Source organism: Chiloscyllium punctatum, chromosome 4 (genome assembly GCF_047496795.1).
Source record: "Chiloscyllium punctatum isolate Juve2018m chromosome 4, sChiPun1.3, whole genome shotgun sequence".
Taxonomy (NCBI): domain Eukaryota; kingdom Metazoa; phylum Chordata; class Chondrichthyes; order Orectolobiformes; family Hemiscylliidae; genus Chiloscyllium; species Chiloscyllium punctatum.
The window spans coordinates 3,242,078-3,269,258 of NC_092742.1; the positions used below are offsets into that span (position 1 = coordinate 3,242,078).

At 54.7% G+C, this 27,181-nt stretch overlaps 1 protein-coding gene across 4 annotated transcripts in view; it reads right to left on the reverse strand.

Annotated features, from left to right (window-relative positions):
* The window catches only part of ift43 (intraflagellar transport 43 homolog (Chlamydomonas)), a 128,818-nt gene that overhangs the window by 36,870 nt on the left and 64,767 nt on the right, over window positions 1–27,181 (reverse strand). For 3 of the 4 annotated variants that reach the window (XM_072567968.1, XM_072567969.1, XM_072567966.1), the window contains exons 4-5: window positions 15,077–15,109; window positions 4,573–4,619 (exon numbers count right to left, since the gene is read on the reverse strand). In XM_072567968.1, coding sequence (XP_072424069.1) covers window positions 4,573–4,619; window positions 15,077–15,109 — 80 coding nt within the window. The remainder of the gene's footprint in view (window positions 1–4,572; window positions 4,620–15,076; window positions 15,110–27,181) is intronic. The other variant, XM_072567967.1, reaches the window with a different exon arrangement.

The following is a 27,181-nucleotide window of genomic DNA, read 5'->3' on the forward strand; positions in this document are numbered from 1 at the left end:
ATGCATCACAGTTAGTGGCCCTGTCTGTCCAGCTCCAAAACGGACACATCACACACACATTCCCTCCTGACAGATGAAAGGAACACTGTTTGAAGCGACAGATTGCTTTAGAAGTGACAACAGAGGTTGGGAATACAAAAAGGAATGCACACGTCAGAAACTAACTAACAGCACTGGGCAGAGAGCAAACAGTCTTCAGCAGTTAATGTGTACAGAGAAATCTAGTGACAGGCGTCACTGGGGAGGTGCCTGCAGCTGAAGAGCGATGTGCGCCCACAGTAATGGGAAATGGATTTTGGAAAATAGAAAAATCAACTGTTTATGTGCAGTAAATGTTCCCATTTACACGAGGTTAAGGGGAAGTGAGTCACCAGCATCGAGCATTCCCATCCCTGTCAGACAACGCGCTGAGCGACAGATTTCTGTGCCAACACAGATATCGGGCACAAATCCCCATCAGATTAGAATAGACTAAGATAACAGGAACCCCACCTCATCTGAACTTTTCAACTCACCCATTAGTTGCTGCTGTCTTTTCAACTGAAAGTAAAGCTCCCTCTACACTGTCCCCCCAACAAACACTCCCAGGACAGGGACAGCACGGGGTTAGATACAGAGTAAAGCTCTCTCTACACTGTCCCCCATCAAACACTCCCAGGACAGGGACAGCACGGGGTTAGATACAGAGTAAAGTTCCCTCTACACTGTCCCCCCAACAAACACTCCCAGGACAGGGACAGCACGGGGTTAGATACAGAGTAAAGTTCCCTCTACACTGTCCCCAACAAACACTCCCAGGACAGGGACAGCACGGGGTTAGACACAGAGTAAAGCTCCCTCTACACTGTCCCCCATCAAACACTCCCAGGACAGGGACAGCACGGGGTTAGATACAGAGTAAAGCTCTCTCTACATTGTCCCCCATCAAACCCTCCCAGGACAGGGACAGCACGGGGTTAGACACAGAGTAAAACTCCCTCTACACTGTCCCCCATCAAACACTCCCAGGACAGGGACAGCACGGGGTTAGATACAGAGTAAAGCTACCTCTACACTGTCCCCAACAAACACTCCCAGGACAGGGACAGCACAGGGTTAGATATAGAGTAAAGCTCCTTCTACACTGTTCCCCATTAAACACTCCCAGGACAGGGACAGCACGGGGTTAGATACAGAGTAAAGCTCCCTCTACACTGTTCCCCATCAAACTCTCCCAGGACAGGGACAGCACGGGGTTAGATACAGAGTAAAGCTTCCTCTACACTGTTCCCCATCAAACACTCCCAAGGTCAGGGACAGGTCAGGCCAGGCCAGGGTTAGTGACCGACAGGGTCTGGGTGAGCAGAGCTCCCAATCCCACCATCTCGAGGAACAGTAAACAATGCTGTGTTATCCATTGCCAATTGAAGCAGAGCTGAACAGTCGGCTGCAGAGGGACTTAGATATGATGCAGAGCTGGGCTGAGGAGTGGCAGATGGAGTTCAACCCTGCCAAGTGTGAGGTTGTCCATTTTGGAAGAACAAATAAGAATGCGGAATACAGGGTTAATGGTAGGGTTCTTGGTCAGGTGGAGGAACAGAGGGATCTTGGGGTCTATGTTCATAGATCTTTGAAGGTTGCCACTCAGGTGGATAGAGTTTGTAAGAAGGCCTATGGTGTATTATCGTTCATGAGCAAAGGGATTGAATTCAAGAGTCGTGAGGTGATGTTGCAGCTGTACAGGACTTTGGTTAGGCCACATTTGGAGTACTGTGTGCAGTTCTGGTCGCCTCACTTTAGGAAAGATGTGGAAGCTTTGGAGAGGGTGCAGAGAAGATTTACCAGGATGTTGCCTGGAATGGAGAGTAGGTCGTACGAGGATAGGTTGAGAGTTCTCGGCCTTTTCTCATTGGAACGGCGAAGGATGAGGGGTGACTTGATAGAGGTTTACAAGATAAAGGATGAAATTACGGCACATCTGGATAATAGTAACAGGATAGGACAGAGTCAGCATGGATTTATGAAGGGGAAATCATGCTTGACTAATCTTCTTGAATTTTTTGAGGATGTAACTCGGAAGATGGACGAGGGAGATCCAGTGGATGTAGTGTACCTGGACTTTCAGAAAGCTTTTGATAAAGTCCCACACAAGAGGTTAGTGAGTAAAATTAGGGCGCACGGGATTGGGGGCAAAGTACTAGATTGGATAGAGAATTGGTTGGCTAACAGGAAACAAAGGGTAGTGATTAACGGCTCCATTTCGAAATGGCAGGCAGTGACCAGTGGGGTACCGCAGGGATCCGTGCTGGGACCGCAGCTTTTTACAATATATGTAAATGATATAGAAGATGGTATCAGCAATAACATTAGCAAATTTGCTGATGACACAAAGCTAGGTGGTAGGGTGAAATGTGATGAGGATGTTAGGGGATTACAGGGTGACCTGGACAAGTTAGGTGAGTGGGCAGATGCATGGCAGATGCAGTTTAATGTGGATAAATGTCTGGTTATCCACTTTGGTGGCAAGAACAGGAAGGCAGATTACTACCTCAATGGTATCAAATTAGGTAAAGGGGCTGTTCAGAGAGATCTGGGTGTTCTTGTCCACCAGTCAATGAAGGCAAGCATGCAGGTACAGCAGGTCGTGAAGAAGGCTAATAGCATGCTGGCCTTCATAACAAGAGGGATTGAGTATAGAAGCAAAGAGGTGCTTCTGCAGCTGTACAGGGCCCTGGTGAGACCACACCTGGAGTACTGTGTACAGTTCTGGTCTCCAAATTTGAGGAAAGACATTCTGGCTATTGAGGGAGTGCAGCGTAGGTTCACGAGGTCAATTCCTGGAATGGCAGGATTGCCTTACACGGAAAGACTGAAGCGACTGGGCTTGTATACCCTTGAGTTTAGAAGACTGAGAGGGGATCTGATTGAAACGTATAGGCTTATGAAAGGACTGGACACTCTGGCAGGAGGGAACATATTTCCGTTGATGGGGGAGTGCCGAACCAGAGGACACAACTTAAAAATACGGGGTAGACCATTTAGGACAGAGATGAGGAGAAACTACTTCACACAGAGAGTGGTGGCTGTGTGGAATGCTCTGCCCCAGAGGGCAGTGGAGGCCCAGTCTCTGGATTCTTTTAAGAAAGAATTGGATAGAGCTCTTAAAGATAGTGGAGTCAAGGGGTATGGAGATAAGGCTGGAACAGGATACTAATTAGGAATGATCAGCCATGATCATATTGAATGGCGGTGCAGGCTCGAAGGGCAGAATGGCCTACTCCTGCATCTATTGTCTATTGTCTATTGTCTATTGTCTATTGAATAGATAGAGTAGACAGTCAGAAACTTTTTCCCCGGGTACAACAGAGTGTTACAAGGGGACATAAATTTAAGGTGAAGGGTGGAAGGTATAGGGGAGATGTCAGGGGTGGGTTCTTTACCCAGAGAGTGGTGGGGGCATGGAATGCGCTGCCCGTGGGAGTGGTAGAGTCAGATTCATTGGCGACCTTTAAGCGGCATTTGGATAGGTACATGGATGGGTGCTTAATCTAGGATAGAAGTTCGGCACAACATCGTGGGCCGAAGGGCCTGTTCTGTGCTGTATTGTTCTATGTTCTATGTTCTATTAGATTAGATTAGATTACTTACAGTGTGGAAACAGGCCCTTCGGCCCAACAAGTCCACACTGACCCTCCGAAGAGCAACCCACCCAGACCCATTCCCCTACATTTACCCCTTCACCTAACACTACGGGCAATTTAGCATGGCCACTTCACCTAACCTGCACATCTTTGGACTGTGGGAGGAAACCGGAGCACCCGGAGGAAACCCACTCAGACACAGGGAGAATGTGCAAACTCCACACAGTCAGTTGGCTGAGGCAGGAATCGAACCCAGGTCTCTGGCGCTGTGAGGCAGCAGTGCTAACTCACGGGATGACCTTGGGTTCTGAGTTGGTTCCAGACTGCCCTGTCTCTGCAATGGTCAACCTGGCTGCAGCTCGAGGTCTGAGATCCTTCAATGTGAGGGAGCCCCCTAACTGTACAACCCCAGCTCTGCTTGTCTCAAATCTCTTCATCATTCGAATTTAACACTTCAGCCCCACACTTGACACAAGTGTCATTGCTCACTCTGAAGACAAATGCCTTGTGTTAGATGCCAGCCAATTTGCATTAGGTCGCAAATTTAAATCTCATTCCGACCCACTTGGTGAAAAGCTCTCTTCGATTCTGTCGTTGATTGTAGCAGCAGCCTCACTCCCCCTCCCACCATCGATCAAATAGAATGAAGCAACACAGCACCAGCAGCTAAAAACACAACCGAAAATTCCATTTCGCGACATATTGATTGATATATAGCAGGGCCTTATCAGTAAATACGCAGCAAATTAAAGTGTGGAAATGACGTGCTCTCGATCGTAATGTGTTATTTGGAGGATGTATTCAGCTGCTTGCAACTTATTTTCCCCTGTTGATACAGAGAGAAAATTGAACAATTATATCTAACTCTGGCACTATCAGCTTTCGTAGATTGCTCTGCTCTGTTTAATCAGGGCAAGCGAACCCCCAGTGAACATCACATCGAAAAGCTCACCTCCGCCATCATCCGAGTGCACCGGGCTCCTGGGCCGCAGACGGCTACTGAGGGTGGGGAGGGGGTGGCAAACAAGGAAGAAAACAAGGCAAAGTCAGAAAGGAATCAGACAGAGACGGTGTCCGTATCCAGCTTGTCTTTCATACACAAGAAACCTGACCAAGATTACAACCTCAAACTGGACCAGACAAACCGGTTCATCGATCAGTCCCACACTGAACAAACTCGGTCACTCTCTCACCCAGACCACATCGGACACTGTCAGACCCAGACCCTATCGGTCACTCTCACCCAGACCCTGTCGATCACTCTCACACCCAGACCCTATCGGTCACTCTCACCCAGACCCTGTCAGTCACTCACACCCAGACCCTGTCGATCACGCTCACACCCAGATCCTGTCGGTCACTCTCACACTCAGGCCCTGTCGGTCACTCTCACACTCAGACCCTGTCGCTCACTCACACCCAGACACTGCCGATCACTCTCACACAGACCCTGTCAGTCTCACTCAGACCCAGACCCCGTCGGACACTCTCACACCCAGACCCTGTCGGTCACTCTCACCCAGACCATGTTGGACACTCTCACCCAGACCCTGTCGATCACTCTCACCCAGACCCTGTCGATCACTCTCACACCCAGACCCTGTCGGTCACTCTCACCCAGACCCTGTCGGTCAGTCACACCCAGACACTGCTGATCACTCTCAAACAGACCCTGTCAGTCACTCTCAGACCCAGACCCAGTCGGTCACTCTCACACCCAGACCCTGTTGGTCATTCTCACACTCAGACCTTGTCGATCACTCTCACACCCAGTCCTTGTCGGTCACTCTCACCCAGACCCTGTCAGTCTCTCTCACACCCAGACCCTGTCGATCACTCTCACACCCAGACCCGGTCGGTCACTCTCACTCAGACCCTGTTGGTCACACTCACACACAAACCCTGATGGTCATTCTCACACCCAGACCCTGTCGGTCACTCTCACCCAGACTCTGTTGGTCATTCTCACACTCAGACCTTGTCGATCACTCTCACACTCAGACCCTGTCGGTCACTCTCTCACTCAGACCCTGTCGGTCACTCTCACCCAGACCCTGTCGGTCACTCTCACACCCAGACCCTGATGGTCACTCTCACACCCAGACCTTGTCGGTCACTCTCACCCAGACTCTGTTGGTCACTCTCACACTCAGACCTTGTTGATTACTCTCACACCCAGACCCTGTCAATCACTTGCACCCAGACCCTGTCGGTCACTCTCACACCCAGACCCTGTCGATCACTCTCACACCCAGACCCTGTCGGTCACTCTCACCCAGACCCTGTCGGTCACTCTCACACCCAGACCCTGTCGGTCACTCACATCCAGACCCTGTCGGTCACTCTCACCCAGACCCTGTTGGTCACACTCACACACAGACCCTGATGGACACTCTCACACCCAGACCTTGTCGGTCACTCTCACCCAGACTCAGTTGGTCACTCTCACACTCAGACCTTGTTGATTACTCTCACACTCAGACCCTGTCGGTCACTCTCACACCCAGTCCCTGTCGTTACTCACACTCAGACCATGTTGGTCAGTCTCACACAGACCCTGTCAGTCACTCTCACCCAGACCCTGTCGGTCACTCTCACACCCAGACTTTGTCGGTCACTCTCACACCCAGTCCCTGTCAGTCACTCTCACCCAGACCCCGTTGGTCACTCTCGCACCCAGACCCTGTCGGTCACTTTAACACCCAGACCTTGTTGATCACTCTCACACTTAGACCCTGTCGGTCACTCTCAACCAGACCCTGTCGGTCACTCTCGCACCCAGACACTGTTGGTCACTCTCGCACCCAGACCCTGTCGATCACTCTCACACCCAGACCTTGTCGGTCACTCTCACCCAGACTCTGTTGGTCACTCTCACACTCAGACCTTGTTGATTACTCTCACACCCAGACCCTGTCGATCACTCGCACCCAGACCCTGTCGGTCACTCTCACACCCAGACCCTGTCGATCACTCTCACACCCAGACCCTGTCGGTCACTCTCATCCAGACCCTGTTGGTCACTCTCACACTCAGACCCTGTCGATCACTCTCACACCCTGTCCCTGTCAGTCACTCTCACCCAGACCCCGTCGGTCACTCTCGCACCCAGACCCTGTCAGTCACTCTCGCACCCAGACCCTGTTGGTCACTCTCACACTCAGACCCTGTCGGTCACTCTCACACCCAGTCCCTGTCGATTACTCACACTCAGACCATGTTGGTCAGTCTCACACCCAGACCCTGTCGATCACTTTCGCACCCAGACCCTGTCAGTCACTCTCGCTCCCAGACCCTGTTGGTCACTCTCACACCCAGACCCTGTCGGTCACTCTCACACCCAGACCCTGTCGATCACTCTCACACTCAGACCCTGTCGGTCACTCTCACACCCAGTCCCTGTCGATTACTCACACTCAGACCATGTTGGTCAGTCTCACACCCAGACCCTGTCGATCACTTTCGCACCCAGACCCTGTCAGTCACTCTGGCTCCCAGACCCTGTTGGTCACTCTCGCACCCAGACCCTGTCGGTCACTCTCACACCCAGACCATGTCGATCACTCTCACACCCAGACCCTGTCGGTCACTCTCACACCCAGACCCTCTCACACCCAGACCCTGTTGGTCACTCTCGCTCCCAGACACTGTTGGTCACTCTCGCACCCAGACCCTGTCGGTCACTCTCACACCCAGACCATGTCGATCACTCTCACACCCAGACCCTGTCGGTCACTCTCACACCCAGACCCTCTCACACCCAGACCCTGTTGGTCACTCTCACACCCAGACCCTGTCGGTCACTCTCACACCCAGACCATGTCGATCACTCTCACACCCAGACCCTGTCGGTCACTCTCACACCCAGACCCTGTCGGTCACTCTCTCACCCAGACCCTCTCACACCCAGACCCTGTTGGTCACTCTCACACCCAGGCCCTGTTGGTCACTCTCACACCCAGACCCTGTCGGTCACTCTCACCCAGACCCTGTCAGTCACTCTAACCGAGACCCTGTCGATTACTCTCACCCAGACCCTGTCGGTCACACTCACAGAGACCCTGTTGGTCACTCTCACACCCAGATCCAGTCAGTCACTCTTACCCAGGACTAGTCGGTCACTCTCACCCAGACTCTGTTGGTCACTCTCACACCCAGACCCTGTTGGTCACTCTCACCCATACCCTGCCGGTCACTCTCACACCCATACACTGTTGGTCACTCTCACACCCAAACCCTGTTGGTCACTCTCACACCCAGACCCTGTTGGTCACTCTCACACCCAGACCCTGTCGGTCATTCTCTCACCCAGACCCTCTCACACCCAGACCCTGTCGGTCACTCTCACACCCAGACCCTGTTGGTCACTCTCGCACCCAGACCCTGTCGGTCACTCTCACACCCAGACCATGTCGATCACTCTCACACCCAGACCCTGTCGGTCACTCTCACACCCAGACCCTCTCACACCCAGACCCTGTTGGTCACTCTCACACCCAGACCCTGTCGGTCACTCTCACACCCAGACCCTGTTGGTCACTCTCACCCCCAGACCCTGTCGGTCACTCTCACCCAGACCCTGTCAGTCACTCTAACCGAGACCCTGTCGATTACTCTCACCCAGACCCTGTCGGTCACACTCACAGAGACCCTGTTGGTCACTCTCACACCCAGACCCAGTCAGTCACTCTTACCCAGGCCTAGTCGGTCACTCTCACCCAGACCCTGTTGGTCACACTCACACCCAGACCCAGTCGGTCACTCTTACCCAGGCCTAGTCGGTCACTCTCACCCAGACTCTGTTGGTCACTCTCACACCCAGACCCTGTCGGTCACTCTCACACCCAGACCCTCTCACACCCAGACCCTGTTGGTCACTCTCTCACCCAGACCCTCTCACACCCAGACCCTGTCGGTCACTCTCACACCCAGACCCTGTCGGTCACTCTCACCCCCAGACCCTGTTGGTCACTCTCACCCCCAGACCCTGTCGATCACTCTCACACTCAGACCCTCTCACCCCCTCTCACACTCAGACCCTCTCACCCCCAGACCCTGTCGGTCACTCTCACACCCAGACCCTGTCGGTCACTCTCACACTCAGACCCTCTCACCCCCAGACCCTGTCAGTCTCTCTCAGACCCAGACCCCGTTGGATACTCTCACATCCAGACCCAGTCGGTCACTCTCACACCCAGACCCTGTCGGTCACTCTCACCCCCAGACCCTGTCGGTCACTCTCACACTCAGACCCTCTCACCCCCAGACCCTGTCAGTCACTCTCACACTCAGACCCTCTCACCCCCAGACCCTGTCGGTCACTCTCACCCCCAGACCCTGTCGGTCACTCTCACACCCAGACCCTCTCACCCCCAGACCCTGTCGGTCACTCTCACCCCCAGACCCTGTCGGTCACTCTCACACAAGAACCCTCTCACCCCCAGACCCTGTCGGTCACTCTCACCCCCAGACCCTGTCGGTCACTCTCACACCCAGACCCTGTCGGTCACTCTCACACTCAGACCCTCTCACCCCCAGACCCTGTCGGTCACTCTCACACCCAGACCCTGTCGATCACTCTCACACTCAGACCCTCTCACCCCCAGACCCTGTCGGTCACTCTCACCCCCAGACCCTGTCAGTCTCTCTCAGACCCAGACCCCGTTGGATACTCTCACATCCAGACCCAGTCGGTCACTCTCACACCCAGACCCTGTCGGTCACTCTCACCCCCAGACCCTGTCAGTCTCTCTCAGACCCAGACCCCGTTGGATACTCTCACACCCAGACCCTGTCGGTCACTCTCACCCCCAGACCCTGTCGGTCACTCTCACACTCAGAACCTCTCACCCCAGACCCTGTCGGTCACTCTCACACCCAGACCCTGTTGGTCACTCTCGCACCCAGGCCCTGTCGGTCACTCTCACACCCAGACCCTGTCGATCACTCTCACACTCAGACCCTGTCGGTCACTCTCACACCCAGTCCCTGTCGATTACTCACACTCAGACCATGTTGGTCAGTCTCACACCCAGACCCTGTTGATCACTTTCGCACCCAGACCATGTCGATCACTCTCACACCCAGACCCTGTCGGTCACTCTCACACCCGAACCATGTCGATCACTCTCACACCCAGACCCTGTCGGTCACTCTCACACCCAGACCCTGTCGGTCACTCTCTCACCCAGACCCTCTCACACCCAGACCCTGTTGGTCACTCTCACACCCAGACCCTGTTGGTCACTCTCACACCCAGACCCTGTCGGTCACTCTCACCCAGACCCTGTCAGTCACTCTAACCGAGACCCTGTCGATTACTCTCACCCAGACCCTGTCGGTCACACTCACAGAGACCCTGTTGGTCACTCTCACACCCAGACCCAGTCGGTCACTCTTACCCAGGCCTAGTCGGTCACTCTCACCGAGACCCTGTTGGTCACTCTCACACCCAGACCCAGTCGGTAACTCTTACCCAGGCCTAGTCGGTCACTCTCACCCAGACACTGTTGGTCACTCTCACACATACCCTGCCGGTCACTCTCACACCCATACACTGTTGGTCACTCTCACACCCAAACCCTGTTGGTCACTCTCACACCCAGACCCTGTTGGTCACTCTCACACCCAGACCCTGTCGGTCATTCTCTCACCCAGACCCTCTCACACCCAGACCCTGTCGGTCACTCTCACACCCAGACCCTGTCGGTCACTCTCACACCCAGACCCTCTCACACCCAGACCCTGTCGGTCACTCTCATCCAGACCCTCTCACACCCAGACCTTGTCGGTCACTCTCACACCCAGACCCTGTCGGTCACTCTCACACCCAGACCCTCTCACCCCCAGACCCTGTCGGTCACTCTCACACCCAGACCCTGTCGGTCACTCTCACACCCAGACCCTCTCACCCCCAGATCCTGTCGGTCACTCTCATACCCAGACCCTGTCGGTCACTCTCACACCCAGACCCTCTCACCCCCAGACCCTGTTGGTCACTCTCACACCCAGACCCTGTCGGTCACTCTCACACCCAGACCCTCTCACCCCCAGACCCTGTTGGTCACTCTCACACCCAGACCCTCTCACACCCAGACCCTGTCGGTCACTCTCACACCCAGACCCTCTCACACACAGACCCTGTCGGTCACTCTCACACCCAGACCCTGTCGGTCACTCTCACCCCCAGACCCTGTCGATCACTCTCACACTCAGACCCTCTCACCCCCAGACCCTGTCGGTCACTCTCACACTCAGACCCTCTCACCCCCAGACCCTGTCGGTCACTCTCACACCCAGACCCTGTTGGTCACTCTCTCACTCAGACCTTCTCACCCCCAGACCCTGTCGGTCACTCTCACCCCCAGACCCTCTCACACCCAGACCCTGTTGGTCACTCTCTCACCCAGACCCTCTCACACCCAGACCCTGTCGGTCACTCTCACACCCAGACCCTGTCGGTCACTCTCACCCCCAGACCCTGTCGGTCACTCTCACACCCAGACCCTGTCGGTCACTCTCACCCCCAGACCCTGTCGGTCACTCTCACATTCAGACCCTCTCACCCCCAGACCCTGTCGGTCACTCTCACACCCAGACCCTGTCGGTCACTCTCACACCCAGACCTTGTCGGTCACTCTCACACTCAGACCCTCTCACCCCCAGACCCTGTCGGTCACTCTCACCCCCAGACACTGTCAGTCTCTCTCAGACCCAGACCCCGTTGGATACTCTCACATCCAGACCCTGTCGGTCACTCTCACACCCAGACCCTGTCGGTCACTCTCACCCCCAGACCCTGTCGGTCACTCTCACACCCAGACCCTGTCGGTCACTCTCACCCCCAGACCCTGTCGGTCACTCTCACCCCCAGACCCTGTCGATCACTCTCACACTCAGACACTCTCACCCCCAGACCCTGTCGGTCACTCTCACACCCAGACCCTGTCGGTCACTCTCACACTCAGACCCTCTCACCCCCAGACCCTGTCGGTCACTCTCACACCCAGACCCTGTCGGTCACTCTCACACTCAGACCCTCTCACCCCCAGACCCTGTCGGTCACTCTCACACCCAGACCCTGTCGGTCACTCTCACACTCAGACCCTCTCACCCCCAGACCCTGTCGGTCACTCTCACCCCCAGACCCTGTCAGTCTCTCTCAGACCCAGACCCCGTTAGATACTCTCACATCCAGACCCAGTCGGTCACTCTCACACCCAGACCCTGTCGGTCACTCTCACCCCCAGACCCTGTCGGTCACTCTCACCCCCAGACCCTGTCGGTCACTCTCACACCCAGACCCTCTCACCCCCAGACGCTGTCGGTCACTCTCACCCCCAGACCCTGTCGGTCACTCTCACACCCAGACCCTGTCGGTTACTCTCACACTCAGACCCTCTCACCCCCAGACCCTGTCGGTCACTCTCACACCCACACCCTGTCGATCACTCTCACACTCAGACCCTCTCACCCCCAGACCCTGTCGGTCACTCTCACCCCCAGACCCTGTCAGTCTCTCTCAGACCCAGACCCCGTTGGATACTCTCACATCCAGACCCAGTCGGTCACTCTCACACCCAGACCCTGTCGGTCACTCTCACCCCCAGACCCTGTCGGTCACTCTCACACTCAGACCCTCTCACCCCCAGACCCTGTCGGTCACTCTCACACTGAGACCCTCTCACCCCCAGACCCTGTCGGTCACTCTCACACCCAGACCCTGTCGGTCACTCTCACACCCAGACCCTCTCACCCCCAGACCCTGTCGGTCACTCTCACCCCCAGACCCTGTCGGTCACTCTCACACCCAGACCCTGTCGGTCACTCTCACACTCAGACCCTCTCACCCCCAGACCCTGTCGGTCACTCTCACACCCAGACCCTGTCGATCACTCTCACACTCAGACCCTGTCAGTCTCTCTCAGACCCAGACCCCGTTGGATACTCTCACATCCAGACCCAGTCGGTCACTCTCACACCCAGACCCTGTCGGTCACTCTCACCCCCAGACCCTGTCGGTCACTCTCACACTCAGACCCTCTCACCCCCAGACCCTGTCGGTCACTCTCACCCCCAGACCCTGTCAGTCTCTCTCAGACCCAGACCCCGTTAGATACTCTCACATCCAGACCCAGTCGGTCACTCTCACACCCAGACCCTGTCGGTCACTCTCACCCCCAGACCCTGTCGGTCACTCTCACCCCCAGACCCTGTCGGTCACTCTCACACCCAGACCCTCTCACCCCCAGACCCTGTCGGTCACTCTCACCCCCAGACCCTGTCGGTCACTCTCTCACCCCCAGACCCTGTCGGTCACTCTGACAGAGATATTGTTGGTCACAGTGGGATGGATGGTGTTTCTCCATTACATGTGTGGCAGCGTCCGATTCTATTCAAACAGAGACCAGCTGAACTAAGGAGAGATAGACATGCAGCACAGAGAGGGGAAAATCAGTGACAGAGACAGAGATACGAGACACAAAGAGCGAGGGAGAATGACCAACACAGTCAGAAACTCAAGGACCAAGAGAAAAAGGAAACAAAACCATGTAAAGAGAGCTACAGAAATTAGATTACTCAAAGATCCGCAAGGCGGCCTTTGTGTTAAACCGCAGGGGTTGGGGGAGATACTAAATGAGTATTTTGCATCAGTGTTTACTGGAGAAGAAGGATATGTAAAATATAGAATCTAGGGAAATAGATGGTGACACCTTGAAATTTGTCCATATTACAGAGAAGGAGGTGCTGAACACCTTAAAACACAGAAAAGTGGATAAACCCCAGGACCTGATCAGGTGTACCCTAGAACTCTGTGGGAAGCTGGGGAAGTGATTGCTGGGCCTCTTTCTGAGATATTTGTATCATTGATAGTCATAGATGAGGTGCTGGAAGACTGGAGGTTGGCAAACGTGGTACCACTGTTTAAGAAGGGCGGTAAAGACAAACCAGGGAACTATAGACCGGTGAGCCTGACCTCGGAGGTGGGCAAGTTGTTGGAGGGAATCCTGAGGGACAGGATGTACATGTATTTGGAAAGGCAAGGACTGATTAGGGATAGTCAACATGGCTTTGTGTGTGAGAAATTGTATCTCACTACTTTGAGTTTTTTGAGGAAGGAACAAAGAGGATTGATGAGGGCAGAGCAGTAGATGTGATCTATATGGACTTCAGTAAGGCATTTGACAAGGTTCCCCATGGGAGACTGATTAGCAAGGTTAGATCTCATGGAATACAGGGAGAACTAGCCATTTGGATACAGAACTGGCTCAAAGGTAGAAGACAGAGGGTGGTGGTGGAGGGTTGTTTTTCAGACTGGAGGCCTGTGACCAGTGGAGTGCCACAAGGATCGGTGCTGGGTCCGCTACCTTTTGTCATTTATATAAATGATTTGGATGCGAGCATAAGAGGTACATTTAGTAAGTTTGCAGATGACACCAAAAATGGAGGTGTAGTGGACAGTGAAGAGGGTCACCTCAGATTACAACAGGATCTGGACCAGATGGGCCAATGGGCTGAGAAGTGGAAGATGGAGTTTAATTCAGATAAATGCGAGGTGCTGCATTTTGGAAAAGGGAAATCAGGGCAGGAGTAATACACTTAATGGTAAGGTCCTAGGGAATGTTGCTATGCAAAGAGACCTCGGAGTGCACGGTCATAGTTCCTTGAAAGTGGAGTCGCAGGTAACAGCATAGTGAAGAAGGTGTTTGGTATGCTTTCCTTTATTGGTCAAAGTTGGAAAAACACAGCAGGTCAGGCAGCATCTGAGGAGCAGGAGAATCGACGTTTCAGGAATGACCTTTATTGGTCAAAGTGTTAAGTACATGAGTTGGGAGGTCATGTTGCGGCTGTACAGGACATTGGTTTGGCCACTTTTGGAATACTATGTTCAACTCTGGCCTCCTTCCTATCAGAAAGATGTTGTGAAATTTGAAAGGGTTCACAGAAGATTTACAAGGATGTTGCCAGGGTTGGAGGGTTTGAGCTACAGGGAGAGGCTGAACAGGCTGGGGCTGTTTTCCCTGGAGCATTAGATGCTGAGGGGTGACCTTATAGAGGTTTATAAAATCATTCGGGGCATGGACAGGGTAAATAGACAAAGTCTTTTCCCTTGGGTCAGGGAGTCCAGAACTAGAGGGGATAGGTTTAAGGTGAGAGGGGAAAGATATAAAAGAGACCTAAGGGGCAACTTTTTCACACAGAGGGTGGTACGTGTATGGAATGAGCTGCCAGAGGATGTGTTGGAGGCTGGTACAATTACAACATTTAAGAGGCATTTAGATGGGTATATGAATAGGAAGGGTTTGGAGGGATATGGGCCGGGTGCTGGCAGGTGGGACTAGATTGGGTTGGGATATCTGGTCGGCATGGACGGGTTGGACCGAAGGGTCGGTTTCCGTGTTGTACATCTCTATGACTCGATGAGTAGGCAATAATCTGAGATTTGGATAACTTACTCTTCGATCTCTTCTGCTCCCTTGCGTCCTGACCTGCAATTAGAAAACAGAACTCAATATCAGTATGTACTACAAGGAAGAGGAAGACATATTAACACCATTAAGACCAGCATCACATTATGTCTCTAGATATCTTTACATTAATCCAAATTTAGGGTTACATTAACTTGGGGAGAGGTCAAAGGGGGAGTGGTGAAGGGGGGAGATGTGAAGGGGGAGATGTGAAGGGGGGAGATGTGAAGGGGGAGAGGAAAAGGGGGGAGGGGTGAAGGGGGGAGATGTGAAGGGGTAGAGGTGAAGGGGGAGAAGAAGGGGAGTGCTGAAAAGGGGGAGGGTTAAAGGGGCAGAGGTGAAGGGGAGAGGTGGAGGTGGGAAGTGAAGGGGGGAGTGCTGAGGGGGGAGAAGTGAAGGGGGGAGAGGTGAAGGGGGGAGTGGTGAAGGGGGAAGTGCTGAAAGGGGGAGAGGTGAAGGGGGGGAGAAGTGAAGGGGGGAGAGGTGAAGGGGGAAGAGGTGAAGGGGGGAGACTTGATGGGGTAGAGGTGAAGGGGGTAAGTGCTGAAAGGGGGAGAGATGAAGGGGGGAGAAGTGAAGGGGGGAGAGGTGAAGGGGGAAGAGGTGAAGGGGGGAGACTTGATGGGGTAGAGGTGAAGGGGGTAAGTGCTGAAAGGGGGAGAGATGAAGGGGGGAGAAGTGAAGGGGGGAGAGGTGAAGGGGGAAGAGGTGAAGGGGGGAGACTTGATGGGGTAGAGGTGAAGGGGGTAAGTGCTGAAAGGGGGAGAGATGAAGGGGGGAGAAGTGAAGGGGGGAAAGGTGAAGGGGGAAGAGGTGAAGGGGGGAGACTTGATGGGGTAGAGGTGAAGGGGGTAAGTGCTGAAAGGGGGAGAGATGAAGGGGGGAGAAGTGAAGGGGGGAGAGGTGAAGGGGGAAGAGGTGAAGGGGGGAGACTTGATGGGGTAGAGGTGAAGGGGGTAAGTGGTGAAAGGGGGAGAGGTGAAGGGAGGAGAGGTGAAATGGGGAGAGGTGAAGGGAGGGAAGAGGTGAAGAGAGGAGAGGTGAAGGGGGAGTGGTGAAAGGGGGAGAGGTGAAGGGGGAGAGGTGAAAGGGGGAGAGGTGAAAGTGGGAGAGGTGAAGGGGGAGAGGTGAAGGGGGAGTGGTGAAAGGGGGAGAGGTGAAGGGGGAGAGGTGAAAGGGGGAGAGGTGAAAGTGGGAGAGGTGAAGGGGGAGAGGTGAAGGGGGAGAGGTGAAAGGGGGAGAGGTGAAAGGGGGAGAGGTGAAGGGGGAGTGGTGAAAGGGGGAGTGGTGAAGGGGGGAGAGGTGAAGGGGGAGAGGTGAAGGGGGAGAGGTGAAGAGAGGAGACGTGATGGGGTAGAGGTGAATGGGGAGAGGTGAAAGGGGAGAGAGGTGAAGGGGGAGAGGTGAAGGGGGAGAGGTGAAGAGGGGAAAGGTGAAGGGGGGAGAGGAGAAGGTGGGAGTGGTAAAAGGGGGAGTGGTGAAGGGGGGAGTGCTGAAAGGGGGGAGAGGTGAAGGGGGAGAGGTGAAGAGGGGAGAGATGATGGGGTAGAGGTGAATGGGGAGAGGTGAAAGGGGAGAGAGGTGAAGGGGGAGGTGTGAAGGTGGAAAGGTGAAGGGGGGAGAGGAGAAGAGGGGAGTAGTGAAGGGGGGAGTGGTGAAGGGGGAGAGGTGAAGGGGGGAGTGGTGAAGGGGGAGAGGTGAAGGGGGGAGTGGTGAAGGGGAAGAGGTGAAGGGGGAGAGGTGAAGGTGGAGAGGTGAAGGAAGGAGAGGTGAAAGGGGAAGAGGTGAAGGGGGGAGAGGTGAAAGGGGAAGAGGTGAAGGGGGGAAGAGGTAAAAGGGGAGAGGTAAAGGGGAGAGTGCTGAAAGGGGGAGAGGTGATGGGGGAGAGGTGAATAGGAGGAGGTGAAGAGGGGAGAGAGGTGAAGGGGGAGAGATGAAGGGGGGAGATGTGAAGGGGGAGTGGTGAAAGGGTAGAGGTGAATGGGGAGAGATGAAAGGGGAGAGAGGTGAAGGGAGAGATGTGAAGAGGGGAAAGGTGAAGGGGGGAGAAGTGAAGGGGGGAGAGGTGAAGGGGGGAGAGGTGAAGGGTGAGAAGGTGAAGGGGGAGAGGTGAAGGGGGAGAGGTGAAGGGGTGAGAGGTGAAGGGGTGAGAGGTGAAGGGGGAGAAGGTGAAGGGGGAGAGGTGAAGGGGGAGAGGTGAAGGGGGAGAAGTGAAGGGGGGAGAAGTGAAGGGGGGAGAGGTGAAGGGGTGAGAGGTGAAGGGTGAGAAGGTGAAGGGGGAGAGGTGAAGGGGAGAGGTGAAGGGGGAGAGGTGAAGGGGGGAGAAGTGAAGGGGGGAGAGGTGAATGGGGAGAGGTGAAAGGGGAAAGAGGTAAAGGGGAGAGGTGAAGGGGGAGAGGTGAAAGGGGAGAGGTGAAGGGGAGAGGTGAAGGGGAGAGGTGAAGGGGAGAGGTGAAGGGGGAGATGTGAAGGGGGAGAAGTGAAGGGAGAGGTGACGGGGGGAGAGGTGAATGGGGAGAGGTGAAAGGGGGGAGAGGTGAAAGGGGGAGAGAGGTGAAAGGAGAGAGAGGTGTAAGGGGAGAGGTGAAGGGGGAGTGCTGAAAGGGGGGAAAAGGTGAAGAGGGAGAAGTGAAGGTGGGAGTGGTGAAAGGGGGAGTGCTGAAAGGGGGAGAGGTGAAAGGGTGGAGAGGTGAAGGGGGGAGAGGTGAAAGGGGAGAGGTGATTGGGAGAGGTGAAAGGGGAGAGGTGAAGGGGGGAGAAGTGAAGGGGGGAGAAGTGAAAGGGGAGAGGTGAAGGGGGGGAGAGGTGAAGGGGGGAGAAGTGAAGGGTAAAGAGATGAAGAGAGGAGGGGTGAAGGGGGGGAGGTGATGGGGTAGAGGTGAAGGGGGAAGTGGTTAAAGGGGGGGAGAGGTGAAGAGGGGTGAAGTGAAGGTGGGAGTGCTGAAAGGGTGGAGAGGTTGAAGGGGGAGAGGTGAAAGGGGGAGAGGTGAAGGGGGGAGAGGTGAAAGGGGAGAGGTGAAGGGGGGAGAGGTGAATGGGGGAGAGGTGAAGGGGGAGATGTGAATGGGGGAGAGGTGAAGGGGGGAGAGGTGAAAGGGGGAGAGGTGAAAGGGGGAGAGGTGAAGGGGGAGAGGTGAATGGGGGAGAGGTGAAGGGGGAGATGTGAATGGGGGAGAGGTGAAGGGGGAGATGTGAATGGGGGAGAGGTGAAGGGGGAGAGGTGAAGGGGGAGAGGTGAAGGGGGAGAGGTGAAGGGGGGAGATGTGAAAGGGGGAGCGATGAAAGGGGAGAGAGGTGAAGGGGGGTGATGAGAAGAGGGGAGAAGTGAAGGGGGAGAGGTGAAGGGGTGAGAGGTGAATGGGGAGAGGTGAAAGGGGAGAGGTAAAGTGAGAGAGGTGAAGGGGGAGAGGTGAAAGGGCAGAAAGGTAAAGGAGGAGAGGTGAAGGGGGAGAGGTGAAAGGGGAGAGAGGTGAAGGGGGAGAGGTGAAGGGGGAGAAGTGAAGGGAGAGGTGAAGGGGTGAGAGGTGAATGGGGAGAGGTGAAAGGGGAGAGGTAAAGTGAGAGAGGTGAAGGGGGAGAGGTGAAAGGGCAGAAAGGTGAAGGAGGAGAGGTGAAGGGGGAGAGGTGAAAGGGGAGAGAGGTGAAGGGGGAGAGGTGAAGGGGGAGAAGTGAAGGGAGAGGTGAAGGGGTGAGAGGTGAAGGGGAGAGGTGAAGGGGGAGAGGTGAAGGGGGAGAAGTGAAGGGAGAGGTGAAGGGGTGAGAGGTGAATGGGGAGAGGTGAAAGGGGGAGAGGTGAAGGGGGGAGAGGTGAAAGGGGAGAGGTGGAAGGGGAGAGGTGAAAGGGGGCAGAGGTGAAAGGGGGAGAGGTGAAAGGGGGAGAGGTGAAGGGAGGAGAGGTGAAGGGGGGAGAGGTGAAAGTGGGAGAGGTGAAAGGGGGAGAGGTGAAAGGGGGGAGTGGTGAAAGGGGGGAGTACTGAAAGGGGGGAGATGTGAAGGGTGAGAGGTGAAGGGGGAGAGGTGAAGGGGGGAGTGCTGAAAGGGGGGAGAGGTGAAGGGGAGAGTGCTGAAAGGGAGAGAGGTGAAGGAGGAGAGGTGAAGGGGGAGTGCTGAAAGGGGGGAGAGGTGAAGGGGGAAGAGGTGATGGGGGAGTGGTGAAGGGGGGAGAGGTGAAAGGAGGGTGAGGTGAAAGGGGGAGTGCTGAAAGGGGGGAGAGGTGAAGGAGGAGAGGCGAAGGGGGGAGAGGTGAAGCGGGGAGTGCTGAAAGGGGGGAGAGGCGAAGGGGGGAGAGGCGAAGGGGGGAGAGGTGAAGGGGGGAGAGGTGAAGGGGGAGTGGTGAAGGGGGGAGAGGTGAAGCGGGGAGTGCTGAAAGGGGGGAGAGGCGAAGGGGGGAGAGGCGAAGGGGGGAGAGGTGAAGCGGGGAGTGCTGAAAGGGGGGAGAGGCGAAGGGGGGAGAGGCGAAGGGGGGAGAGGTGAAAGGGGGGTGAGGTGAAGGGGGAGAGGTGAAGCATGGGACATGTTCCTGGCAAAGTCAGAAACCCTGTCAACCAGAGAGTGAGGAACCTTCTGTTGCAGCAAAGAGAAGTCAAATCCAAAGGGTTGGAATGGAAGGTGGTCTCATTCCTGGGACAGTGAAATAACCTTGGGTGTGACGATATTTTGCTGACATAGCTGTGGAAGGCATTAGCCTGACAATGAACATTGACCATAAAAAGTAGAAGCAGACGTATGCCATTCAGCCCATTAAGTCTGCTTTTCCATTCAATGTGATTCCAATAATTCTCCAGTCCTTATTCTTGCCTTTTTTCCATAACCCTCAATTTCCCTTCCTGATTAAAAATCTGTCCATCTCAGCCTTGAATATACTTCCTAACCCAGCCTCTACAGCCCTCTGAGGTAAAGAATTCCACAGTAACGCCCCCCCTCCACCCCGAGAGAAGAATACCCTCTTCATCTTGGTCTGAAATGGGTGACCCTCTGGCTGTACACTCTCCCACAGGGGAAGCAACCTTGCTGCATTGATCCTGTCAAGTCCCTCAAAATCTTGTATGTTTTAATAAGGCTGTCTCTCATTCTTCTAAACTCCAATGGGTACAGACCAAACTACTCAACCTCTCCTCATGAGGCAGTCCCTCCACATCTAATAGTATTCTCTGAACTGCCTCCAATTCCCATCGATAACAGGCACCAAACTGTTGACAGTTATAGAGATGTACAGCACAGAAACAGACCATTGGGTCCAAGCCATCCATGCCAATCACATATCCTAACCTTTTTAGTCCCATTTCCCAGCATTTGGCCCATACCCCTCTAAACCCTTCCTACTCATATATCCATCCAGATGCCTTTAAAATGCTATAATTGTACCAGCCTCCACCACATCCTCTGGCAGCTCATTCCATACACGTACCACCCTCTGTGTGAAAAAGTCACTCTTCAGGTCCCTTTTAAATCTTTCCCCCCTCACCTTAAACCTGTGTCCTCTAGTTTTGAACTCCCCAATCCTGGGAAAAAGACCTTGACTATTGACTGTATCCATGTCCGTTATGATTTTATAAACCTCTATGAGGTCACCCTTCAGCCTCCAGGGAAAGCAGCCCCAGCCTATTCAGTCTCTCCCTGTAGCTCAAACTCTCCATCCCCAGCAACATCCGCGTAAATCTTTTCTGCATCCTTTCAAGTTTCACAACAACGTTCTGACAGCAGACAGACCAGAATTGAACGTGGCCATATCAGTGTCCTGTACAACCACAACATGACATCCAAACTCCTGTATTCAATGCTTCTGATCAATAAAGGCAAGCATTCCAAACAGCTTCTTCACAACCTGTTGATGACACCACCTTCAAGTAATTATGAATCTGCACCCTAAGATCTCTTTGTATGACAACACTCCCCAGGATCTTACCATTAAGTGCATAAGTCCTGCTCTGCTTTGCCTTTCCAAAATGCAGCACCTCACATTTATCTAAAATAAACTCCATCTGCCAGTTGGTCTCAGCCCTTTGATCCATCTGATCAAGATACTCTGAGGGAACCTTCTTCACTATCCATTCCACAACCAATGTATAACAGACCTGCTGTGCTTTTCCAGCACCACACTCTTGACTCTAACAGTAAGAACAGGCACGGTCAGGTGAATGAACACAGTGGGACTGGCAGTCTGAAATATATTTATTTAATGCAAGGACTATAAAAGGTAAAGCAGATGAGTTTAGAGCCTGGATTAGTATATGGAACTACGACGCTGTAACCGTCGAGAGGTCAGGACTGGAAGCTCAATGCTCCAGGGGTTCAGGCAAGATACAGAGGGATATAAAAGGGGTGGGGGAGCTGCATTACTGATTACAGCTACAGTAAAAGGGGACATCTGGGAGGGCTCACCCAGCCAGGCCCTAAGGGTAGAATTCAGGAATAAGAAAGGTACAATCACTTTGTTGGGATGATATAGGCCTCCCAATAGCCAGTGAGAGATAAAGGACTAGATATGTAAGCAGGTCCTGGTAAGATATAAAATCAACAGGGTCGTTGTAGTGAATGATTTTAGCTTCCCCCAAATTGACAGGAACTCTATTCGTGCCAGAGTTTAGGGGGAGAATTTGTTAGATGGATCCAAGAGGGATTCTTGAAACAATACATTGCTAGTCCAGTGAGTGAAGGGGCAAGACTCGAATTTGTACTGGGGAGTGGGCCCGGCCAGGTGGTCAATGTTTTACAAGGGGAGCATTTTGGGAGCAGTGGCTATAATCTGGGCAGCAAAAAGGGAGTGGGGTGGAGTAATGGCAGATTGAGTTTAATCTGGTAAGTGTGAGGTGATGCATGTTGGGAAGTTAAATGGAAGGTGTAAACCGCAGGACACTCAGGAGCACTGATATTCCCAGGGACAATTCCATAGCTCCTTGAAAGCGGCAATACAAATGAAGAATGAAGTAAAGAAGGTGTATGGCATCCTTACCTTCATTGATTAGATTACTTACAGTGTGGAAACAGGCCCTTCGGCCCAACAAGTCCACACCGCCCCGCCGAAGCGCAACCCACCCATACCCCTAACCTAACACTATGGGCAATTTAGCATGGCCAATTCACCTGACCTGCACATCTTTGTGACTGTGGGAGGAAACCGGAGCACCCGGAGGAAACCCACGCAGACACGGGGAGAATGTGCAAACTCCACACAGACAGTCGCTTGAGGTGGGAATTGAACCCGGGTCTCTGGCGCTGTGAGGCAGCAGTACTAACCACTGTACCACCGTGCCGCCCCTGTGGTTGGAGCACAGGGTGTAAAAGTTAGCAGGTTGCAATCATATAAAACTTTAGTTAGGCCACATTTGGAGTACTGTCTGCAGTTCTGGTCCCTACACTATAGGAAGGATATGGAGGCTTTGGAGAGGGTGCAGAAGAGGTTTACCAGGATGTTCCCTGGATTGGGGTGTATTAGCTCCATGGAGAGGTTGGATTATTTTCACTTGAGTGTCAGAAGGTGAGGGATGACACTGAAATTTCAGATCATAGAAGCCCCACAGTGTGGAAGCAGGCCATTTGGCCCATTGAACCAACACCCACCCTCCGAAGAGCATCCCATCCAGACTCATTCCCCTACCATATCCCTGTAACCCTGTAATTCCCATGGCTAACCCGCCTAGCCTGCACATCCCTGGACATTACAGGCAATTTAGCATAGCCAATCTACCCTAACCTGCACATCTTTGGACTGGAGGAGGAAACCCACACAGACAGGGGGCAAACATGCAAACTCCACACAGACAGTCGCCTGAGGGTGAAAGTGACCCCAACTCCCTGGTGGTGTGAGGCAGCAGTGCTAACCACTGAGCCACCGTGTCGCCCTGATAGAAGTCAGTGCTGCTCAGCCTGCCTGCTGACACTCCTGCCCCATGAATGGGTGAAGAGAAAGATGTGAGGCTTGAAACCACAATGTTGTCATTCAAAGCTAAGAGTGAATGTTACACACAGCTCCTGGCAACAGCTGGGGAAACAATAAAGCAGAGTGGAGTTGTTGCCGAGTGTCAGTGAACAAGGACTGATGCTCTCTCTCACAGGAAACCATCAGATTGAGAACTAAAAGGACATGCACATTTCAAAAACTCAGGATGGAAATTGGCCTCAGCTCAGTAATTTGGGATGAGAAACAATAGTTACTGAATCAGCGATGTGAGAAGTTAATTAAAGTGACAGTTGTAGTTGAAGCTGCCACTCCATCATTCAGTGAACACGTGAGCAACTCACTCACTGCTGCTTCACTGAATCGTCACCAATCCCAGCTGGCAGCCACCAGCAACATGTGGATCCGATTCCGTCTGATATCAGCCACTTGGTGAACCAGTCTTTTTAAACACTGCAGCTGAAGTAGCTATCAATGTGCTCAGAACACTTCAAACACGATTAACCTACAGACAGATCACTGCTCACGTTATCTCACATCCCTTGGTACTTCCCTTCAACACACACATGAAGACTAACTGGAAATCTCCTTACCACATTAGCGCTTGTACCATCCTTCCTCATGAACACTGATCAATACTGCACATCCAACACACAGTGTCGCAGAGCTTCAACCTTTCACTTCAGGGTCAGGGGTCCAGGTTACCCAGCAAGATGGAGGGCACAGGTGAAACAAAACACCGTCGGAGAGTGGTGCTGAGGGAGTGCTGCACTGTCGGAGGGTCAGTGCTGAGGGAGTGCTGCACTGTCGGAGGGTCAGTGCTTAGGCAGTGCCGCACTGTCAGAGGGTCAGTGCTGAGGGAGTGCCACACTGTCAGAGGGTCAGTGCTGAGGGAGTGCCGCACCGTTGGAGGGTCAGTACTGAGGGAGTGCCGCACAATCGGAGGGTCAGTGTTGAGGGAGAGCCGCACTGTCGGAGGGTCAGTGCTGAGGGTGTGCGGCACTGTCGGAGGGTCTGTACTTAGGGAGTGCCGCACTGTCGGAGGGTCAGCGTTGAGGGAGTGCTGCACTGACGGAGGGTCAGTACTGAGGGAGTGCCGCACTGTCAGAGGGTCAGTACTTAGGGAGGGCCGCACTGTCGGAGGGTCAGCGTTGAGGGAGTGCTGCACTGTCGGAGGGTCAGTACTGAGGGAGAGCCGCACAGTCAGAGGGTCAATACTGAGGGAGTACCGCACTGTCGGAGGGTCAGTGCAGAGGGAGCGCCGCACTGTCAGAGGGTCAGTGCTGAGGGAGTGCTGCACTGTCGGAGGGTCAGTGATGAGGGAGTGCCGCACTCTCAGAGGGTCAGTGCTGAGGGAGATCTGCACTGTCGGAGGGACAATGCTGAGGGAGTGCTGCACTGTTGGAGGGTTAGTGCTGAGGGAGTGCTGCACTGTCGGAGGGTCAGTGCTGAGGGAGTGCAGCACTGTTAGAGGGTCAGTGCTGAGGGAGCGCCGCACTGTTAGAGGGTCAGTGCTGAGGGAGTGCTGCACAGTCGGAGGGCCAATACTGAGGGAGTACCGCACCGTCAGAGGGTCAGCGTTGAGGGAGTGCTACACTGTCGGAGGGTCAGTGCTGAGGGTGTGCTGCACTGTCAGAGGGTCAGTACTGAGGGAGTGCCGCACTGTCGGAATGTCAATGCTGAGGGAGTGCTGCACTGTCTGAGGGTCAGCATTGAGGGAGGGCCGCACTGTCGAAGGGTCAGAACTGAGGGAGTGCCGCACAGTTGGAAGGTCAGTGTTGAGGGAGAGCCGCACTGTCGGAGGGTCAGTACTGAGGGAGTGCCGCACTGTCGGAATGTCAATGCTGACCGAGTGCTGCACTGTCGGAGGGTCAGTACTGAGGGAGGGCCGCACTGTTGGAGGGTCAATACTGAGGGAGTACCGCACTGTCAGAGGGTCAGTGCAGAGGGAGTGCTGCACTTTCGGAGGGTCAGCGTTGAGGGAGTGCTGCACTGTCAGAGGGTCAGTGCTGAGGGAGTGCCGCACTGTCGGAGGGTCAATACTGAGGGAGTGCCGCACTGTCGGAGGGTCAGTGCAGAGGGAGCACCGTACTATCGGAGGGTCAGTGCTGAGGGAGTGCTGCACAGTCGGAAGGTCAGTGCAGAGGGAGTGCCGCACTGTCGGAGGGTCAATACTGAGGGAGTGCCGCACTGTCGGAGGGACAGTACTGAGGGAGTGCTGCACTGTCGGAGGGTCAGTGCTGAGGGAGTGCTGCACTGTCAGAGGGTCAGTGCTGAGGGAGTGCTGCACTCTCGGAGGGTCAGTGCAGAGGGAGCGCCGCACTATCGGAGGGTCAGTGCTGAGGGAGTGCCGCACTGTCGGAGAGTCAGTGCAGAGGGAGTGCCGCACTGTCGGAGGGACAGTACTGAGGGAGTGCTGCACTGTCGGAAAATCTGTGCTGAGGGATTGCCGCATTGTCGAAGGGTCAGCATTGAGGGAGTGCCACACTGTCGGAGGGTCAGTGCTGAGGGAGAGCCGCACTGTCGGAGGGCCAGTGCTGAGGGAGCGCCGCACTGTCAGAGGGTCAGTACTGAGGGAGTGCCGCACTGTCGGAGGGTCAGTGCTGAGGGAGTGCTGCACTGTCGGAGGGTCAGTGCTGTGGGAGTACAGCACTGTCGGAGGGTCAGTGCAGAGGGAGTGCCGCACTGTCGGAGGGTCAATACTGAGGGAGTGCCGCACTGTCGGAGGGACAGTACTGAGGGAGTGCTGCACTGTCGGAGGGTCAGTGCTGAGGGAGTGCTGCACTGTCGGAGGGTCAGTACTGAGGGAGTGCTGCACTGTCGGAGGGTCAGTGCTGAGGGAGTGCTGCACTGTCAGAGGGTCAGTGCTGAGGGAGTGCTGCACTGTCGGAGGGTCAGTGCAGAGGGAGCGCCGCACTATCGGAGGGTCAGTGCTGAGGGAGTGCCGCACTGTCGGAGGGTCAGTGCAGAGGGAGTGCCGCACTGTCGGAGGGTCAATACTGAGGGAGCGCCGCACTGTCGGAGGGACAGTACTGAGGGAGTGCTGCACTGTCGGAAAGTCTGTGCTGAGGGATTGCCGCATTGTCGAAGGGTCAGCGTTGAGGGAGAGCCGCACTGTCGGAGGGCCAGTGCTTAGGGAGCGCCGCACTGTCGGAGGGTTAGTACTGAGGGAGTGCCGCACTGTCGGAGGGTCAGTGTTGAGGGAGAGCCGCACTGTCGGAGGGCCAGTGCTTAGGGAGCGCCGCACTGTCGGAGGGTTAGTACTGAGGGAGTGCCGCACTGTCGGAGGGTCTGTGCTGAGGGAGTGCTGCACTGTCGGAGGGTCAGTGCTGTGGGAGTACAGCACTGTTGGAGGGTCAGTGCTGAGGGAGTGCTGCATTGTAGGAGGGTCAGTGATGAGGGAGCGCCACACTGTCGGCGGATCAGCGTTGAGGGAGTGTTGCACTGTCGGAGGGTCAGTGCTGAGTGAGCACCGCACTGTCGGAGGGTCAGTGCTGAGGGAGTGCCGCATTGTCGAAGGGTCAGCGTTGAGGGAATGCCGCATTGTCGACGGGTCAGCGTTGAGGGAGTGCTGCACTGTCGGAGGGTCAGTACTGAGGGAGTGCTGCACTGTCGGAGGGTCAGTGCTGAGGGAGTGCTGCACTGTCGGAGGGTCAGTGCTGAGGGATGCCACACTGTCGGAGGCTCAGTGCTGAGGGAGTGTCGCACTGTCGGAGGGTCAGTGCTGAGACAGTGCCGCATTGTCGAAGGGTCAGCGTTGAGGGAGTGCCGCACTGTCAGAGGCTCAGTACTGAGGGAGCGTCGCACTAGCGTCGAGGGAGTGCCACAGTGTCGGAGGGTCAGTGCTGAGTGAGCAACGCACTGTTGGAAGGTCAGTGCTGAGGGAGAGCCGCACTGTCGGAGGATCAGTTTTGAGGGATTGCCGCACTCTCGGAGGGTAGGTGCTGAGGGAGTGCCGCACCGTTGGAGGGTCAGTGCTGAGGGAGAGCCGTACTGTCGGAGAGTCAGTGTTGAGGGAGTGCCGCACTGTCGGAGGGTCAGTGCTGAGGGAGAGCCGCACTGTCGGAGAGTCAGTGCTGAGGGAGTGCCGCACTGTCGGAGGGTCAGTGCTGAGGGAGTACTGCACTGTCGGAGCGTCAGTGCTGAGGGAGCGCCCAACTGTCGGAGGGTCAGGGCTGAGGGAGTGCCGCACTGTC